Genomic DNA, 22,009 nt, shown 5'->3' with positions numbered 1-22,009 from the left:
GTGCCATTGAGTCACCTGTGATGTATAGTGACCCTACGTACAGCAGCTCTGGACCCTTCCCTGTCTAATAGGGCTGCTGAAAATATCCTCTCAGTGGGCAGAGGTCAATAACCGCAAGACCCTTTATACCTGTCAGCTTCTCTGGAGGAAAAATTAGACACAAGAAAGTAATAGATCAGAAGGCGATGCGACTAAATGTAATCGCTGATAGCCTAGAGTCATCAAAGCCCTCTTGTTTGTGTGAGTTTGTATAAGAACAAACATGGGGTCTGTGTGAGTTGGTGGTGGGGAAGCTGAAGAGTTGAGTGCCTACAGGATATCAGACTAGTGAGTTTTTTAGACGTCGATTTAAACACAACACGGAGAATCTCCTAGAAAGAAGGGCTGATCATAGGAATAGAGTTGGGGAGTGGTAAGGATAAAATAATGGTACTCTCTTCACGTTGATTTCTGGCAACTTCAGCATCTTCATATTGGGACTTCTCCAGCAATAGTAGGCTCATTAGACACATTTCCTCCACCTACTTAAAAAATTCAGTTCCGCAATTGCATTTGTCTCATTGTAAAGTGCTATTCAAGTCTTTACAACATATGTTATTCAATGTAAGACTAAAATAGTACTAGCTTGGGTTGGGCTGAACAACAAATAAATGTGTATGGTCTTCCTGAAAACTTAATGTGTTCAACTTGAGCTTAGTTAACAACATAATATTCCCATGAATTCATACTATTTTTAAATATGAACAGGCTTTCAAAACATGAAAGAGAATTAATATGTATGTTAGTTTCCAAATCACCCTTTTGAGAAAATAATTGGTGGAGAGTCACCCTCTGCTGGACAAGGTGATTGCTACAGTTTACCAAAGAAAGGAATTCTTTTAAAATTTGGCTACAATTCCAAAGTAGGAAGCTCTGATGTCATCCATAGGAGTTGCTCTGCAAAGCCACAAGTCATGCCTCTTTGGCCATTTGAATCCACAGCAGCTCCACCGGAGGGCTGTGTCCTCCCATGTGATTTATAGCCTTCAGATACCAACTGGAGGATCAGCTGTGAATTGATTCTCACTGGATGACAATAAGTTTTGAGATTAAAAAATATGAGGTCAGTTATCTATTAAAAGCTTTCTCTGTTGTTCTTTCTATTTTAGATATTTTAAAAGACTTCTAACTTTCTTTTTAGGAGTTGAGTCTTTTTATAGCTTTCAGTGTGTTTTTTAAATTCATTCAAATGGAAGTTTGCAAAAACTTTGGATTTCCATTCATTCAGTCATTGTTGCACTTTTTGCTCTGCCCACCCCTGCCTCTCAGTTCACTCTTCTCTTTGAAAAGTAAAAGAAAAAATCTTTCATTGTTATACAATCCCTCCCCCCAGGTTCGCTCCACTATGCAGCCTTCATTCTGGACTCCTGTCATGACAATAATATCTAATCAAATATCCTTTTAAAACAGTTCTCTCCCTCATCTGTTTTAATGCAGTATACATTATTTATCGTTTAGCATTGCAATATCGTACCACTTCATGTTTTTTAAAAAAATGCAATAGTAGTGTAGCTATTATTATTGAAGGAAATTCAGGTAGCTTAAGAAGCTGCTCTACACATGGTTTAAAACCATCATCTGCTCCACAGAAGGTAGGCGAGAAGTCTCCTGCTATGAGATTTATTGCCTCTAAAAATCTGCTGAAGAACAGCTGTGTCAGTTTTAACTTGATGGCACAGAATATCAACAATATAGCAATTAAATTTTTAAATCTTAAGTAATTTAATATAATATAAACATTGTAATGATAGTACCTGAACTACTTTTAATATCATTTTTGACTCTTCTACTTTAATATTATAAATTAATAAATTTAAGTTCATTTTTTAAAAGTAGATCATTTTTTTACTCAAAAAAGGGAAGTCATGTGGAAAACAATATGCTTAAAAAAGAATAAAATTTTAGTTGTTTTTGCTAATTCAGAATTAGAGAAGTCTACATCAGGTCCCCACCCCCCATTTTCTTTTTTTCCCCCTTCTGTATCTTCTAAGTATTCTCCAGAAATTCCAGTTTGAAAGCCATCTCTTTAAATTCAAACAAAGCAATTCTTAGAGGAAACGCTACAAAATGCTTTCCCTCTGATGTCTAGACCAATTGATTATATGTTGATACACAGGATGACACCATTATTTAGTAAATTAAACAATTAGGACAACTTCAAATGTGTGAGAGAAACGTCAGGAAAATTTCAAATATGTAGAAATCAGAGGTGAAGGAATAGGGAAAGGATGGTGTAATAATAGGCACAAATGAATGGTAACTAATTATACATACAATATATATTAATGAGTGTTTGAAACAGTGTAAGTGAAAGATTGTATAAAGCACAAATGTGCATTAAAAAAATAAAAAGCCACCACAAGATAAAGGTAAATAATCCAATAGAAAAATGGGCACAGGATATGAACAGACACTTCATCGAAGAAGACATTCAGATGGCTAACAAGCACATGAAGAAATGTTCAAAACGCCTAGCTCTAAGAGAGATGCAAATTAAAACAACTATCAGTTTTCATCTCACCCCAGTCAGAATAGCAAAATTTAACAGAACAGCAAACAACAAATGCTGGTGAGGTTGTGGAGAATCTAGAACCCTTATTCACTGTTGGTGGGAGTGAAAATAGTGCAACCACTGTAGAAGGTGGTATGGCACTTTCTCAAAAAGTTACAAATAGAGATACCATTTGACCCAGCAATTCCACTACTGGCAATATACCCCAAAGAGACTATAACTGCCATGCCACCCAAGCAGGTATATGCACACCCATGTTTATTGCAGCTTTGTTCACAATAGCAAGGAGTTGGAAACAACCTAAGTGCCCATCAACAAACGAATGGCTAGAGAAGCTGTGGTATATTCGCACAATGGAATACTATGCTGCATTAAAAAACAAGGAACTCATGCAATATTATTCAAAATGGGTGACTCTGGAGGACATTATACTGAGTGAAGTATCTCAGTCACAAAAGGATAAATACTGCATTGTGCCACTGTTGTAAAACAGGACTGACCTTGGGGTTGGGGAGAGACTGAGAAAGATGGGTTCAATAATGTATACTGCATGAAACAGATGAGGGAGAAAACTGTTTAAAAGGGATATGTGATTAGGTATTTTTGTCATGACAGGAGTCTAGAGTGAAGGTTACAGGGGCGGGTTTGTAAAACAATGAAAGAATTTTTCTTTTACTTTTTCAAGAGGGTAGTGTACTAGGGGAGGGAGAGGTGGGAGGGGAGAAAAGTGCAACAATGAATGGAAATCCAAAATCTGTAAATTTTTACTGAAATTAATAATAAATTTAAATTAAAAAAAACAACAAAAGATTCAAGGAAAGGGAGGGACAAAGGAAGAAATAGCTTGACCTTGAGAAAAAAAAAAAGCATTGCAAACTTGAAAGAAAAAAAACACCTTGAGAAATAAATTCTTTTAAGAAGCATTTACGCACGGTTCTTATTAGAAAACCACAGAAGGTCCTGGATAAAATGAAATAAAATGTAAAAGAAAATTTAAGAATATAAAAAGGACCATACTTTCTTGCCTGACAGAGACATGTGGAACACTGTGAGCCTTTAAGCCTTTAGCTGAGCTCATCCCCCAGAGTCACCTTGCAGCCAAACAAGAGATGAATCTATGAAGTGGGCTAATATTAAGACTCATGAGGAACATAATACTCAGAATAATAAGCCATAAGAGATCAACAGGGCAGTTCTTTTCAAAAAGCAAAACTCTGAAGGCAGGAAGGGACAATGAAAGATGCATGGAAATGAAGAACCCAGGGAGGCAGTGGGAAGATTGAGGCAGTGGGAAGAGTGACATCAAAGAAATCCAACCAAAAGAAAAAAAAGGGGGGGAAAGTCAAAGAAAAAGAATAACATTAAAGGAATGATAACTAATATGAAAAAATATTCTTAACTAGTTGGATGAAAAACTAGCATGCTCTGTAATCTATGACCAAAACCTCGTTTTTTTATGTAAAAAAAGGCAATTCATGGCAATGTGTTTGTTGATAGAATACTGGTGTTGATGAATACCTTCACAAAACCTAAGCCAAAATGGGAAAAAGACCCACATCAGCATCGTCATCATTGGACATGTAGATGCAGGCAACTCCACTACTGCTGGCCACCCAATTCACAAATGTGGTGGGACTGACAAAAAAACCATTGAGAAAATTGAGAAGGAATTTGCAGAGTTGGAAAAGAGCTCCTTCAAAACCCCTGGCTCTTGGAAAAATGGAAAGTTGAACACAAGTGTGGCATCAATTTTCGTATCACCGTGTGGAAATTTGAGACCATTAATTGCTATGTGACCATCATTGATGCCCCGGGACACAGAGACTTTATAAAAAATGTGATCACAGGAACATCACAAGCTGATTATGCTGCTTTGATTGTTGTTGCTGGTGTTGGTGAATGAGGCTGGGAAGGGTGTCTGCCAAGGATGTATTCTGTCTCCATTGTTGTTGTTGTTATGTGCCATCGAGTTCATAGCGACCCTATGTACAACAGCCCTAAACCCTGCTCTATTCTGTGCCAATCTCATTGCCTCTGACACACCCATCCCAGAGTACCCCAGTCACTGAGTCAATCCATCTCATAGAAGGTCTTCCCCTCCTGCGCTGTCCCTCCACTCTACCCAGCATGATGTCCCTCTCTAAAGGCCTGTCCCTCCTTACAACGTGTCCAAAGTATGTCAGACGAAGCCCCAGAATCCTTGCCTCCAAGGAGCAGCCTGGTTTAACCCTCTCTAGGATGAATCTATTTGTTTTCTTGGCAGTCCATGGTACATTCAATACTCTTCTCCAGCACCACAGCTCAAAGGCATCAATTCTCCTTCTATCCTCCCTAGTCGTTGTCCAACTCTCTGATGCTTAACAAGTGATTGCAAAGACCATGGCCTGTATCAGGCGGACCTTAGTCTCCAGAGACACACCGTTGCTCTTGAGTACTTTAGAGAGGTCCCTAACCACAGACTTTCCCATCGCAATATTTTTTTTTATTTCCTGGATACTGGTGCCAAGAGTGTTGACCGTGGAGCCGAGCAAACTGAAGCTGTGAACAATCTCAATCTCTTCACCATCCATCCTGATGCTACCGATTGGTCCAGTGGTGAGAATTTTTGTCTTCTTGACATTGAGCCTCAGTCCATATTGAAGGCTATGTATGAAGTACTATGTATCTGTCTCCATACTTTTTCAATATGTATGCAGAACAGATCATCCGGGATGCTGGGCTGTACACGGAAGAATGTGGCGTCAGAATTGGAGGAAGATTCATCAACAACCTGCATTATGCAGATAACACAACTCTGCGTGTTGAAATTGAGGAGGACCTGAAGTGCTTGCTATAGATGGTCAAGGACTTCAGCCTTCAATATGGATTAAGCTCAATATCAAGAAAATAAAGATTCTCACCACTGGGCCAATTGGCAGCATCATTATGGATGGTGAAGAGATTGAGATTATTAATAGTTTTAGTTTACTGGATTCCACAATCAACACTCTTGGTACCAGCAGCCAGGAAATCAAGAGATGAATAGCTTTGGGAAAGTCAGCTGTCAGAGACCTCTCCAGAGTACTGAAGAGCATCAGCATCAGGCTGGAGACTATGCCTGATCTGGGCCGTAGTCCTTGCAATTGCATGCTATGCATCTGAGAGCTGGACAATGACTAGGGATAATTAAAAGAGAATTGATGCCTTTGAGCTATAGTGCTGGAGAAGAGTTTTGAATATACCATGGACTGCTAGGAGAACAAACAGGTTTGTTCTGGAGAGGGTGAAACCAGGCTGATTCTTAGAGGCAAGGATGCTGAAGCTTCATTTAACATACTTTGGGCATGTTGCATGGAGGGACTGGTCCTTGGAGAGAGACATCATGTTTGGGAGGGTGGAGGGACAGCACAGGAGAGGAAGGCCCTCGATGAGATGGATCGATTCAGTGATTGGGGTAATGGAAGTTGGTGTGTCAGAGACAATGAAGTTGGCACAGGATAGAGCAGAGTTTAGGGTCAGTATGAGTAGTAGATGACTTGATGGCACATAACAATAATAACAACATCTCAAAGAATGGGCAGACCAGTGAGCACATCCTTCTGGCTTGCACACTGGGTGTGAAGCAACTAATTGTTGGTGTTAACAAAATAGATTCTACCAAAACACTCTAACCAGAAAAGATACAAGGATATCATTAAGGAAGTCAGCACTTTATTCAAGAAAATCAGCTATAATTCTGACACAGTAGACTTTGTGACAATTTCTGGTTGGGATGGTAACAACATGATGGAGCCATGTTCTAATATGCCTTGGTTCAAGGGATGGAAAGTCACCGGAAGGATGGCAGTGCCAGTGGAACTACATTGCTTGAAGCTTTGGATTGAATCCTACCATCAACTCGTCCAACTGACAAGCCCCTGCATCTGCCTTTCCAGGATGTCTACAAGATTAGTGGTGTTGGTACTGTCCCTGTGGGCAGAGTAGAGACTGGTGTTCTCAAGCCTCGTGTGGTGGTCACATTTGTCCCAGTCAAATGTTACTACCGAAAGAGTCTGTTGAACTGTACCATGAAGCTTTGAGTGATGTTCTGCCTGGTGACAATGTTGGCTTCAACATTAAGAATGTCTCTGTGGAAGATGTTGGATGTGGCAATGTGGCTGGTGACAGCAAAAATGACCCACCAATAGAAGCAGCTGGCTTCACTGCTCAGGTGATAATCTTAGACCATCTGGGCCCTATCAGTGCTGGTTATGCACCTGTGCTGGGTCGTCATGCAGCTCACATTGCAAGTTTGTTGAGCTCAAAGAAAAGATTGACTGATGTTCTGGTGAGAAGCTGGCAGCTGGTCCCAAATCCTTGAAGTCTGATGATGTGTCAATATGATTCAGCATATCATAATCAAGCCCATGTTTGTGGAGAGCTTCTCTGAATACCCTCCTCTGGATCATTTTGCTGTCTGTGACATGAGACAGACTATTGCTGTGTGTGTCATTAAAACAGTGGACAAGAAGCCTCCTGGGGCTGGCAAGGTCACCAAGTCTGCTCAGAGAGATCAGAAGGCTAAACGAATATTATCCAGAAGGCTAAACGAATATTATCCATAACATCCACCATGCCAGTCTTAATTGGTGGTGGAAGAACAGTTTAAAAAGTGTTTGTTTCAATTGGCCATTTAGGTTTAATAGTAAAAAACTGACTAATGATAACAACACATTGTATAACCTTCAGAAGAATAGAATGTTTTGTAGACCTTTTTTTTTTTGTGTGTGTGGCAGTTTTAAGTTATTAGTTTTTTAAATCAGTGCTTTTTAAATGGAAACAACTTGACTAAAAATTTGTCACAATTTTGAGACTCATTAGAACAAGGGAGAGAGAGAGAGAGAGAATGAATTAGTAATCAAAAGTCAGTTACTTCTGACTCACGAAGTCCCCTAGTTTGTCAAAGTAGACTTGTGCTCTATTCAGTTTTCAGCAATAAAATTTTTCTGGAAGTGATTGCCAGGCTTTTCTGTCAAGGCTTACACTATATTTGATTAGCAGACGAGCAAGTTAAAAACTTGAACCAGCCAGTGAATCCTTTAGTAAAACTAAACCAAATGCTCTGCTATTGAGTCCATTCTGACTGATAATCACTCTGCAGGGCCGAGCAGTTGGTGTACCATCGAGTCAGAACCAATAGCGGGTTTTCAGAGACAGTAATAGCATGGGGGAGATGGCTGATCCTTCTCCTGCAGAACAGCTGGTGGAGTAGACTGACCTATATGTCTGGTTTCCTTGGCTGTGAGTCTTTGTGGGAATTGACTGCCTAATTCTTCTCCCTTGGAGCGATGGTGGAATCCAATAGCAGACCTTTGGTTAGCAGTCCAATGCTCAGGGCTCTTTTCCTTTACTAAAACAAGCAAACTCATTTTATCCCTGTTCTACCTGTAGCCCACTCTACATTCCACCTCATTACCTGGGCTCCCACATGCTTGTGGACCTATGAGACCTGCCCTCTCCAGGGGCCTTCCTTCAAGAACTCTCTGCTCCTTTCAGCTGCACATCACCTCTCCTTCAACATGGCACTCTCAGCTCCTCTCCTTAACCTTCCTCCACTGGAAAAAGATTCGCTGGTTGGTGCAAACTCTATAGGTCCTGTGACTGACTGCCTCTGAGGAGGATGAACTCTTCCATATTTCTGCACATAGCTTTCATGCTAGAAAAAGAGATGCTGTGGGCCCACATGTAACTGTAGTACAACACTGAAAAGGTCCCAAATACCTGGAGAAAGCTCCATGCTGAGGGAGAGATGATTTGCAGCAGTAGGAAAAAGGACAGAGTTCTTAAAGGAAGGCTTATGGAAATGGCTTGGAAAAAAGCTATGGGAAGTCTCCAAGGTCCAGGAGCAGTGAGAGCCCGGGTAATGGGGAGGAATATAGAGTGGGGTACAGAGAATAAAGATGAAATGGATTTGACTTAAGGTTGCGCTCCTTAAAAGGGGGCAGGGAAAAGCAATATTGGGGTCAAAAGAGGCAAGGAGTGAATTACCAGCATAAGCAATTTGATCCTGGTAACATCGCTACCATACTCAGAAAATGTTTCAGTAAAGATAAAATCAAATTGTGTACACTGCAGTATAATTTTTTAATGACTTGCATATAATTTCCATAACATTTACATGAAATGTTTGCTTTTTTTTTTAGGCAGAAGTTGATAGCATTGTGACTTTGCAGTCATTTAAAGATAAATGTGAACCTGTTTTTCTCTTTAGCCTTGTAAGTACAATGTTTAATCTCACCACTAAATTATCGGATTCCAGTTTATGGTAGAATGACAAGGAAGATTGCAAAACAGTCACAAAGCAACTTGCTGATAATACTAGCTGCACATTTCTTTGTCTTAGCGTAACTACTAATACATTTTATAACTTGACTTCCAAAAATTAATGGTGGAGGAAGGAAATATAGAATACTACCCATATGTTTGGTCAGGGAAAAGGAAAAGAAGAAGGCATCTGCCTATCCTAAAGAATTAATCAGGGAACTCTAGTGGCCTAGAGGGTAAGAAATTACCTTACTAACACAAAGCTATGTTGTTGTTGTTGTTGTTGTTTTGTGCCATTAAGTCAGAACCAACCCACAGCTGACCCCCCCAGCAGGTTTTCAGAGGCAGCTAATCACAAAAGAAATTGCCCATCCTTCTCCTGTAGAGCATCTGGTGTATTAGAACCGTGACCCTTCGAGATTGCAGCACCGCAGTTTCAATCTACCAACTGCTCTGAAGAAGAAATATGGGCAATTTCCTCCTGTGCAATTTACAGCCTCTGAAAAATCCACTGGAGGATCAGCTATGAGTCAGTTCCAACTCGACAACAATGAGGTGACTTTTCCATTTGAAGGAAATAATCAGATACTTGTAACATGACTTCTTTAAGGAAATAAAAATCTGTATAAAGAATTATTATTTTCAGGTGTGAACACATGGGTATTTTTTACTGTAAGATGTATTAGGAAAGAGTTAGTTATAAATGTTTATGCATACATATAGGAGCAAATATTCAACAACAGAAAAAATCATGTCAGTAAAGAATAGTTCATTATTCAATGCTTAGTGAAAAACAGTAATTCTCTCATTGCTCTCCAGTCAGAGTCAACTTACAGCTTGAAATGAAACTCCATTGGGTTTCTGGGGCTGTATATAAGGCAGGACACTGCCCATGTTTCACTGGTGGATACATAGCATAGAGGGGTGTGGCCTTTGGATTAACAGCATATACATGGACTAAGCCACTGTTTGTTAGTGTTAGGTGCCATCAAGTTCAGAATGACTTATAACAACTCTGTGAACAGATCTGAACCCCATCCTATCCTCTGTCAGCCTCATCTCTGACACATTAGAAAACATTGCTACAGTCACTCTGTCAATCTACTTGGTTGAAGTCTTCTTTGCTGTCTTTCTACTGTTCCCAGCATGATGTTACTCTCCACTGAATAGCCACGCCTACCGAGCAACATGCCCAAAGTATGTGAAACAAAGTTTTATCTTCTTTGCCTCTAAGGAGCTCTCTGGCTGCACCTTCTCCAAGACATATCTGTTAGTTCTTTTGGAGGCCCCATGAGACAGTCAATACTTTTCTTCAACACCACAGTTTAAAGGCATCAATTCTTCTTACGTCTTTCTTATTCATTGTTCAGATCTTAGATGCATAGCAAGTGATTGAAAAGACCATGGCATGAATCATGCTAATTAAAGCTCCCCAAAAGGCAGGCTGCAAAGAGTTTTTGTAGTATGATCACAATTTCAGAGCATCTGTTGATTTTACCAAGTGATTAGAAAAAAGAAAGTATATTCACCAAAATATCAATTGTGGCTTACTCTCTATGTTGGCATGCTTAAACCCTTGGCTACTAAAAGAATGGAGATTTGAATTCACCTAGAGGCTCTTTGGAATAAATGTCTAGTGATCTGCTACCACAAAGTCACATTGTAAGGGGGGAGGAGGGAGCTCTGGTGGCCTAAGGACTTGCACTGTTAACCCCAAAGCCCAACTTCTATGGCAATTCAAATCCGCCAACAGCTCTGCAGAAGAAAGATAGCCAATCTCCTCTCATGCAATTTACAACCTTGAAACACACAGGGTCAGCTATGGATTGATAACTCACTCAATGATAATGTATTGATTTAATAGTATAATTGCTAATTGTATAACTATACATTATTGTTGCTCCAAATTTATACAGCTGTTATCATAACATACAGTTTCACCAAGAAGTTAAGCCTTTGTTTGTTCTACTGTTAGCTACTTGAATGACTTGTTACTTTTTCAATATAGAGTATAATAATTTTTTTAGAATATAATAATTTTTAAAAATTCCTTGAGATAAATTTTGTTTCAGTGAATTAAATGAATACCACTATTTCAATGAATTAAATCTCTAAGTCAACTCAATATAACGATTTGTACTACAAGTCTTTCTTTAAGTTAGATATGTTGAATTTGACAGTATAGATTAGCATGATAAATCATAAAACTTCTTTAAAGAGGGCCAGATAAGAAATATGTTAGACCTTACAGTAAAAGAGTCTCTGTCATGTGCTACTTTTTTATTTTTTTTGTATCAACCTTTTAAAAGTGCAAGATGTCATCCTTAGCGTTGGACTATGCCAAAACAGACTGCAGATCCAATTAAGCACTTAGGCCCTACTTTCTGGACTTCTAGTCTATGTCTAAGTGAGCCCTTATGGTGCAGTGACTGAAGAGATCTGCTAACTAAAATATTGGCAAATCAAAACATCAACTGCTTTGAGGAGAAAGATGAGAAATCTCCTCCTATGCTATTTACAGCCTCTGAAAACTCACTAGAGAGTATGTTGTTGTTGTTGTAATGTGCCATCCAGTGGCTTGCGACTCATAGCGACCCTATGTACATCATCTCTAAACTCTGCTCTGTCCTGTGCCAGTCGCACCCATCCCGATTACCCCAGTCACTGAATCAATCCACCTCATAGGGGGCCTTCCCCTTCTGCACTGTCCCTCCACCCTAACAAGCATGGTGTCCCTCTCCAAGGACCTGTCCCTCCTTGCAACATGTCCAAAGTATGTTAGACGGAGCCTTAGAATCCTTGCCTCCAAGGAGCAGCCCAGTTTGACCCTTTTCCAGGATGAATCTGTTTGTTTTCCTAGCAGTCCATGGTACCCTCAATACTCTTCTCCAGCACCCCAGCTCAAAGGTATCAATTCTCCTTCTGTCCTCCTTAGTCATTGTCCAACTCTCTGATGCATAACAAGTGATAGCAAAGACCATCGCCTGTATCAGATGCACCTTAGTCTCCAAAGAGACACCATTGCTCTTCGGTACTTTGGAGAGGTCCCTAACAGCAGACTTTCCCATGGTAATATGTCTTTTAATTTCCTGGCTGCTGGTGCCGAGAGTGTTGACTGTGGAGCCAAGCAAAGTGAAGCTGTGAACAATCTTAATCTCTTCACCATCCATCCTGATGCTGCCAATTGGCCCAGTGGTGAGAATCTTTGTCTTCTTGACATTGAGCCTCAATTCATAACAACAACAACATGTATAATGGGTTAGTGAACCAGAATATGTAAGTCTCCAGAAGTAGAATTAAGCTTGGGAAAAGCATGAGAACTTGATGAAGCAATTAAAGAAGTTTAGTGCCATTTGAACAATAGTGAACCGTAACAAAGGAAGAAATTCAACCTTCAATGAAAGTATTGGCAAAAAAACCCCAAGGCCCCATGATTCTATGGGATATCTATTGACATGTTTCAACTAGAGATGCAGCCCTGGATATGCTCACCAATTTATGCCGGAAAATTTGGAGGACAGTTTCTTGGCCAACTGACAGAAAGAGATCCATATTTGTTCCCATTACCCCAAAAAGTGGCTAACAAAATATGGAAACTATCAAATAATATAATTAATATTAAACACAAGCAAAATATTGCCGCAGATCATCCCCAGACAGCTAGAAGAACATATTGAGAAAGAATGGCCAGACATTCAAGCTGGGTTTAGAAGAAGCAGTGATACAGGGTGTCATTACTGATGTCACAATGATCTTGGCTAAAAGCAAAAAATACCAAGTGAATATCTATTTGTGTTTTATCGACTATAAAAAGGCATATTACTATTTGTGTTGTGACAAATGGTGGCTAACACTGATAAGAATGCTGTGGTGTTAATGGTTTATTGTTCAGAGGTCTTCCTAGCAATTGAGTTTGAGTTTGTCATGTGCATGGGTGGGTTATGTGACTAGGGGTTTTTAGGCTTTCCACAAGGAGATTAACTCACTTCATGACTAAATTGAGCAGATTCAGCATTAGATTTTGAGAATTCCACAACATGTGAAAATTCAGAAGCAAGCTGCAGTAAACATCTTTTGGGGCCAGAGATTTCTTGTACCAACTAGACCTACTGCACCAACAGCTTTGGCTAAAGCAGAGAACAAGAGACCTGACATGAGATGGAGGTAACTTTGAGACTGCTGTACTATGAAATCAGAGCTAAAAGCCTTTGTTTAAGTTTGTTGAAAGACTAAAGATGGGGTGGGGAGAGTCATAATTGGCAGGACTAAGGGCTTCGTAACACTTGCTTAAAGTCATGAGGTGGAAGGCTGAGGTGCTAGTGAACACATTCTGGAAGTTGTCCTGGCTGAGTGATTTTATCTTTTTGTCAACCTTATTTATAGCCTTTTGGCTTTGTTAATATGGTTCTGTGTGGTCTGTTAGTCATAACAATAGATTTCAGAACCAATACAGCAGTAAGATTGGTGTTGGGATGTGTAGAAACGGGTGCAGGAGCTTGGGGGAATGTGTTTGACCTCATGGGAATTTGTTTTGAGTTGTTGATACTGACAGGGACAGTTATCCTTTGTAGAATTGGTGAAAATCACTTGCGTCCATCTTCACATGGTTTTTGCTCATTTTACAAATAGGAATCTCAGAACACTTAATTATGCTCATACAAAACCCAGACCAAGACCTTGCTCAACTGAGACCAAGAAGAAGCTGTTGTCTGAAGGGAGCAGGAAAAAAAAATCAGGAAAAGTGTGTGTCAGGATGGTATCCTTTCTCCATCCATATTTAATATATACATGTCAAGCAAATCATTTGAGAAGCTAGACTTTGTGAAGAAGAATGTGGTGTCTAAATTAGATGCAAATGGCACAACCCTGCTTGCTGAAGTAAGGACTAGAAACACTGCAGAAGATCAAACACTACACAGCCTTTAATATAGATTGCATCTCAACATCAAGAAGATGAAAATCCTCACTACTAGGACCAATAACATGACAAATAGACAAAAGATTGAAATTATCAATGATTTAATCTTATTTGGATCTACAATCAACATTCTTGCTATGAGAGTCAGGAGAGATCAAGAGACATATTGCATTGGGAAATCCTGCCATCAGGGCCTCTCCAAAGTATTGAGGAGCAGTGATGTCAGTTTGAAAATGAAGGCATACTTGATTCAGGTCATAGGGTTTACTATCACTTGCTTGCATCTGAGAACTGGATGACAGAAGAATTGAAGCCTTTGATACTTACCTGGCAGGGGAGATGCAATGACAGTTTTCCCAGGGTGAGGCTTATCCATTGCATTCCAAATGTGGGAAGCTCAACTGCATGATATGTGGTAGTGCAGGAGTGTGTTCATGCTTTCCCCTGGGGGACAAAAGAATTGAAGCCTTTGAGCTGTGGTGATGGAGAAGGGTATTGAATAACCAAAAGAACAAACAGATATGTACTGAAAAAAGCACAACCAACATGCTTTTTTGAGGCAAGGATAATGAAGCTTCAGCTCACATACTTTGGTATGTTGCCAGGAGAAGCTATTCCTTGGAGAGGGACATGATGCTTCGAAAGATGGAGGACTAGTGAAAGAGAGGAAGACCATCAATGAGATAGATTGATATAGTTACCACAGCAATGGCTCAAGTGTATCAGAGATGATGAGGTGGGCACAAAGTAGGACAGGGTTCAGATCTGTTTTTCATAGGATTTTTATGACTTTTATTAAACCCAAGGGATCCAAACAACAAGAAAAACAGCAGCAGCTAGGAAATGGAATCAAGGGTCTAGGGAAGATAGATCAAGCATGTGGAGACTGATGCCCTGGGATAGTCCTCATCCCAAAAATTAGTCAGACTTCTGCCTGTGCTATTTATATGGACCACTCAAGAAAAGTTATCTTATTGCTCCAATTATCGTAAAACAAATGCAAGCCTCAATCTTACCCCAGCTATATACCATCTATCCTTCGGTATTTTCTTGTCCCAGTCCTGTTCTTCATTCATCCCCTTCTACAAAATCCTATACCAATGTGATATCTGGAATTAACAGATGTAGTCATCAAACTTTCCAAGATCTTTAGTCAAATCTCCTACATGCATCTATTTTCCAGCACCATTACAACTACTATAGACCAAGTCACAATTGTCTTTTACTCATTTCTATGGTAGCTTCTAACTGGTGCACAAATGCCATATCTTACCCCACTCTAATCTTTTCTCAGCACTGTAGGTGAAGTGATCTTTTTTTTTTTTTCATTGTGGCAAAAGCATCTTTGGGTGTGAGGGAGGTGAAGTGATCTTAATGAACAAAAATTACACTGCTGTTTAAACATTCTAAAAGTTTCTGACTACACTTAGGATGAAGACTGCAACCTTTTATGTCTCATGTATCCCTTCACATTTATCTACCTGTGAGGGAATGATCATCCCAAGTCTCCCCTAACCATCTCTGCTGGCCTTCTCAGTTGCTATATTCTCTTCCAAAGCACAACCTTTGCATCTGCTGATTTGTGTTTACATCTGAATATTTTTCCTTTTCACTTACTTCATATATTAATCCAAGAATTCCTTCCTGATAGTTAAGTTTTGTCCCTTGACTTCATTCTTGGCCTCTTTCACAGTCAAATTCTTACAGGTTCTCCCAAAGTTTTGTCTCTCTCATGATGACATTTATCTTGGTTACTATTCATATGCTTGTGTTGTTTTGTCAATTAGTTTGGTTGGGTCCATAACGTCCTTCCTGGAACAATGTACTTGGTGTTCAGTAAATACATGTTGAAAGATAGGTGAAAGGAGCATGGTACCAAAAATAACTAAAAAGTAAATATTGGGAAGCTAACCGAGAATTGTTCAAATCTAATGAAAGAATGCCCTGGGAGAGATTGTTATCAGTGTTCTGTAGGGTGAGATTCTGGAGCACACTGCCTTAGTTATGATTACAGAAGATCAAACAAATTGAAGGTAGAATTAAAGAACTGGGATGATGAAATGGTGATATTTTCTTCCTGTTCATTGGCACTGAGTAAATTCTGATAACTGAACAGAGTAGAATGCTTTCTCAGGTTTTTCAAGGCTTTGACTTTTTAAAAATTTTTTAAATTTTTAAAAATTTTTTAAAAATTTTATTATTATTTTGTGTGTGTGTACCATCAAATAGGATCTGACTGGTACAGGAGGAGATTGTCCCTTCTTCTCCAGCAGAGCATCTGATGGATTCAAACCGCGTGCCTCTGGGATTGCAGTGCAACTCCTTGCCACTAGACCACCAGAGCTCCCTAAGGCTTTGACTTTTAAGGAGTAGATTACCATGTCTATCTTCTACTGGTGTGTTGGAGCCACTAAATCTTGGCTAGTTGTTGTTACTGTGTACCATCAGTTAGACCCAAGTCATAGCTGACCTTCCAGTGGGTTTTCAGAGGCAGTAAATGCACAGGAGGAGATTGCTCATCCTCCTCCTATGGAGGAGCCGGTGCATATACAAACAGTGTGCCTTTGGCATTGCAGTGAAGCATCTTTCTGCTAGGCCATAAGAGCCTGTTGTAGTGTTTAACTGTATCATCCACAAATGGATAAATGATGATGGACAATGGGGCAATGAGACATGACTGTAACAGTTTCATGGGTTAATTCTTTACTTATTTTATTTTCTCTTCTAGAATGGAAAAATTATTTCCATGATTAAGGGTGCAAATGCACCACTTGTAAATGCAAAAGTTACCCAGCTTATTAATGAGGAAAGGAAAGTTTTAGCAGGTGAAATTGTTCGCCCTGAGGTAATACTTTCAACTATGGATTATTTTAACTTTTAAAATGTGTTATTTTATCCATTTTCTCTAAAGTATTTTTTTCTCCTAATTTTAGATCTACAAGATGTCCAAATGCAGCATTTATGTGAAACATTTTTGGCAATATGAATCAAAAATCTTAAAATATATGTATATCCTTTTGCTCTAAAAGGGAACCAATAATCTGCCCTAAGGAAACAATAACACAAATAAAGAATAGTGTTGTCTGTATTGTTAAATATTTTGAGGCAGCCTAATTACTTACGGCATTGAATCAATTACTTAAATTCAATGTAATTATGCCAATAATTATACAATCCTACACATAGGATATGGTCTAGTGTCTTATAATTTTTTACTTATAAACATGGAAAGGGAGCAAGGGCAGACTGATGAATAGTGAAAGAAGCATATGTTAAAAAGGTCAAGAATCTGTATTTGCTGCAAGAGAAAAAAAATGTGTCAAATTAAGAAAGGATGAAAAGTCAGTAAGTCAAGGTTATAAACTACTTGTGGAGGAAAATACATAGGTTTCTCATATTATGTGCATTAAAATGCTAGAGAAATTGAAGAGTTAAGTATAAAGAAACAAGTGTTTAAAGAAAACACTGGTGAACATTTACATTGTCATAGGTTGAGGAAAATTTTCTTAAATATATTACAGAATAGAAATAACTATAAGAAAGCGTTGATAGATATGATTATTTAAAACTTTTGCAGGCACTCTAAAAGTAAAAAGAAACTGAGAAAAACAGTTAAATTTTATGTGTTAATGTACTAATAAACGTCATACATACACAATACTGCTGTCAAGTCATTCTCAACACATACCCACCCTTTATACTTACTTCAAACTAACCATGTTTTAAGAGCTCAAGTAATGTTTTCTGGTCACTGACTCCCCTGTTGGTCAGCACAGACAAATAGAAAAATGAAAAGTCAAGTTAACATGTGGTTATTATACTTGATACAGTGTCCTATAGTGATTAATGATTTCAAACGTCTTTTGGGGGATCAGTCGTTTTCTTTCCTTGAGAATCTGAATTTATGCATTCTAACCTAAAAGAGTAGGTTAAGTAGTTCACAGAATCAAGGCTGTACATCAGGGCTTCCTTGGAAGTTAAGAACCTCTGTGCTCTGTAGATTTACGGCATAGTGTAGGATATCTGCTCCAGATTTGGAAAAAAAGATTTGTATAAATCAAGGAGAGATATCTTTTGTTTTTAAGTGGTGAGCATTACTATCAAGACTAGATCATCACATCTAGCAAATACCCTTTTCAAACTTAATAATCACAGCCTCAAATACCAAACCAAGTGCAATCAAATCAACTCCAACTCATGGTGATTCATATCCATCAAAGTAGGACTATGCTCCTATGGTCATCAATGGCCGATATTGAAAATAGTTTGAAAATAAGTAATTCTGAAAGTCAATAATTTCAAGGCCTTCCTCTGAATGCAGGTAGTTACTATTTTCTTATCTGCCATTCTTGGTGTTTAAACATCTTATTCTTTGTGAACCTCTTCATTTTAAAACTTACCTTTTTTTATCAGTTCTCCTTTTAGCACAAATTTATTATTTCTGATAGCTTCTTTCTTCCACTTTTAAACAGTTCTTTTCTTTAAATGCAAAGCTGAGGAAAAATTAAAATAATGTTGCTAGGTGCTATCTAGTATGTTGTGTCTCTTAGCGACTGTCTGTGCAACAGAAGAAAACCCTGCCCAATCCTGTCACCCTCTCAATCTCTGCTGTGCCCTGTATTGCAGTCACTGTGTCAACCTTTCCCTCATACTGAATGCTGACATATTTCCACTTTTCCTTCCAGCTCCTAGGCTAGAACAAAATTTCTAAACATTTTTTCCAGCATCATATTAAAACATTGCTGTATTTTGTTTGTGTTCTCTTCCCTAGTATGAAGAAATTATATTTGTAGAATCAGATACAGAAGATACTGAAGATGAACATAAAGAAAATCCTGGTAATCAATTTACTTTAAAATAATGGTGATAATGTTCTGTAGCTGAATATTTGCTACCACAATTTTTGAAGGAGCAAAATTATCAATATCAATGTTTGTCAGTAGGGAAGTGGTCAGATAAATTATAATCACTTGAGACTCAAGACTAAAATGAACAATCCTTCATTATCTTCTAAGCATGTATCATAATAATTTATTTGATGATAATCCAATCTAATGTTTATTCTGAAGCTCACAATTGTGTACCTTCACTATAATTCTGTGTGTGTGAGTCTGTGTATTCTATGGAATGAGGTAAACAAAGTAGGCATGCTCAGTAAGTATCTTGATCTAAAAAAAATATCATCATGGAATGTTGGTGAATCTGTCCATGGTTTGGGCATTAGTTTGTAATCTTTTCTTATATAATGAAGAGTAAAATTTCCACTCATAGACATAATCAACTGGCTAGATCATGGATAAGAATCAATCTACTGCTTTGAATTAAAATTAGAATGAAACCTCACCAATGTAAACTTATTTGTCCATAAAACATCGTGTGAATTCTTGGTTTGTAAGCAAATATAGGGATTTCACTTTTGTTCTAAATAGAATTTTTCTAGCTGTTGAAATATTGTAATTAGATACAAACTTACCAATAGACAAAAATTATGGGATGTTAGAGATTTACAATTCTATTAGCAATGCGTTTTCCAGATTGTTTGAAAAAAAATAATAATTATTGTACTTTTTCTCCTAGAGGAAGAATACAGTTTTGTTATTATTAGACCAAATTCCATGATTAGTACAAAAGCTAGAGAAATTAAAGAAAAAGTAAGTATTCTGGTAGAGAAATATTAGAAATTAATTGAAAATTCCATTTGTTGTTGATTCAGTTTTGGTTTATGCCAAACTCATGTGTATCAGAGAACAGCTGTTTGATTTTTCAGTAGTAGGTCACCAAGTCTTTCTGAGATGGACTCAAACTGCCAACCTTTCAGCAAATAATCATTTATACCATAAAGAGACCCTCAATCATCAAGTTGGAGATATGTTTATAACTTAAGGTAGTATAGAACATAATGAACATAATTATGCTAAGTAATGTGAGAGATTTTGAATGTTTTCCATCTGTACCAGAGGGAGCTGTGATGGCTTAAGAAGTTGCACTGTTAACCCAAAAGACTGGTTCTAATCCACCAGCTAGCTGCTTCATGGGAGCAAGAGGAGTAACCACATCATGGGTGATTTACTGTCTATGAACAACCTCTGGAGGGTCATTGATGAGTCAGCTCTGACACCAAAGAACAAAACCACAACTCTCTGTACCAAAGACTCAAATTCATCTGTTTATCTTTTTTTTATATAGCCTTACTCTACCAGCATTTTACCTATAAATTGTAAAAGTTATATTTCATATGTTGGGTTGCATTGTCTTTTCTTCAAGTTTGATTGTTAACAATGCAATATTATTATTAACTCACATTAGCTTGCTTTTTCTTCTTTGTGTTTGTGTATGGTCTTTGTATATACATGATAGTTTGTATATACATGATAGTTTGTATATACATGGTAGTTTAAGCAAGCACCTAATGTCTTACCTTTGATTAAAAAAAAAAACCCAACAATAATTTTTCCTGTTTTAAGAAAAAGAGAGAATACTAAAAGCAGCTAGAGAAAAACAAAGAGTTATCTACAAAGGACAATTAGTTAGATTAACTTTTCAGCAGGAATCAAGCAAGCTAGTAAATAATGGAATGGCATGTACAAAAGGCTGAAAGAAAACAATTGTCATCTGAAAATTCTATATTCAGTGAAATTGTTCATCAGATAAGCATCTGAGAAAGTCACTGCTGGAAAGATCTGCAAGCTGTCACCACAAAGAGACCAGAAATAGCTGCAGAAGTCTCCACTGAAGCTGCCATCACCCAGGAAGCCACTGCTGCCAAGGACACCACTGCTGATATTGTGAACTTCAATAGCTTCAATAGTCCTGTGGAGGAGTAGACTTGTCACTGCTGGGTTTCAACCACACAGAATGAGGGATCCCATCCCCCTGCTGCCCATGAGATGACCAGTTGAAAAGATTACCATTGGAAAGTGTGGAGCGAGTAGAAAATTTGGTAACTCATCTCTGATTCACTATGTATGTGATAGCTTTGCACATCGCCTAAGTGTAGGCAAAATAGATCATTCAAAACACACTTGATATCCCAGAGAATTTCTGACCTGAAGACTCAGGAATTTAGAAATTCACTGATCCAACAAGTCTGCTGGTTGCTTAGAGACTCAAAAACTGCTTCTAGTAAGAGGTAATATAAGGCACACAACACATTGGTACCTCCAGCAGACTTGGCCCTGCACCACTCTAATCAAGGGTCCCATGATGTACCAGGCTATTGTGTCTACATATCTCAACAGAGCAAGATTCACCACAAACTCCACCAAACAGCATAGACCTCAAATGCCACCTACTATCACCCTCTCAACCAAAGACATAGCACAGAAAGTGAATAGGTTATTGCTCCATCAGGCATCGAACACATAGACAAGAAAAGAGGAGACTAAAAAAAAAACAAAAAACCAGAAAACAAAAAACAGAAATCCTATAATGCCATGTAAGCAAAACATAACTTCTATTCTTTTCTTAAAATTATTTTATTAATTCTAATGAAAATTTATAGAGGCTTTGAATTTCCATTCATTCATTGTTGCACTTTTCTCCCTGCCCACCTGCTCCTCAAGTACACTCTTACCTTTGAAAAGCAAAAGAAAAATTCTTTCATTGTTTTAAAATCCCACCCACCAGGTCCACCCCACTATGCAGTCTTCATTCTCGACTCCTGTCATGACAAAAATACCTAATCACATATACCTTTAAAACAGTTTTCTCCCTCATCTGTTTCAATGCAGTATACATTATTGAACCCATCTTTCTCAGTCTCCCCCCAACCCCAATGTCAGTCGTTACAACAGTGACACTATGCAATATTTGTCCTTTTGTGACTAAGATATTTCACTAGGCATAATATCCTCCATGGTCACCCATTTTGAATAATAGTGCATGAGTTCTTTGTTTTTCAAAGTAGTGTAGTATTCCATTGTGTGAATATACCATAGCTTCTCTATCCATTCTTTTGTTGATGGACACTTAGGTTGTTTCCTACTCCTTGCTATTGTGAACAAAGCTGTGATAAACATGGGTGTGCATATATCTGCTTGGGTGGCAGTTATGGTCTCTTTGGGGTTTATTCCCAGTAGTGGAATTGCTGGGTCAAATGGTAACTATTTGCAACTTTTTGAGAAAGCACCACACTACCTTCCATAGTGGTTGGACCATTTTACACTTCCACCAACAGTGAATAAGGGTTTCAGTTTCTCCACAACCTCATCAGCATTTGTTACTTGCTGTTCTCTTAAATTTGCTATTCTTACTGGGGT

The 22,009-nt window shown here is 38.3% G+C and overlaps 1 protein-coding gene across 1 annotated transcript in view; it reads left to right on the top strand.

Annotated features, from left to right (window-relative positions):
• NME8 (NME/NM23 family member 8) overlaps nt 1–22,009 on the top strand; it is a 95,239-nt gene that overhangs the window by 5,593 nt on the left and 67,637 nt on the right. Inside the window, exons 4-7 of the mRNA XM_006887623.1 lie at nt 8,713–8,784; nt 16,480–16,596; nt 18,523–18,589; nt 19,329–19,402. Of these exons, the coding sequence (XP_006887685.1) occupies nt 8,713–8,784; nt 16,480–16,596; nt 18,523–18,589; nt 19,329–19,402 (330 nt within the window). The remainder of the gene's footprint in view (nt 1–8,712; nt 8,785–16,479; nt 16,597–18,522; nt 18,590–19,328; nt 19,403–22,009) is intronic.

Source organism: Elephantulus edwardii, unplaced genomic scaffold (assembly GCF_000299155.1).
Source record: "Elephantulus edwardii isolate Elephantulus edwardi_28Jun2011 unplaced genomic scaffold, EleEdw1.0 scaffold00059, whole genome shotgun sequence".
Classification (NCBI taxonomy): Eukaryota; Metazoa; Chordata; class Mammalia; order Macroscelidea; family Macroscelididae; genus Elephantulus; species Elephantulus edwardii.
The sequence above is the reverse complement of the archived record's forward strand: the minus strand, read 5'-3'. Positions and strand labels throughout refer to the sequence as shown.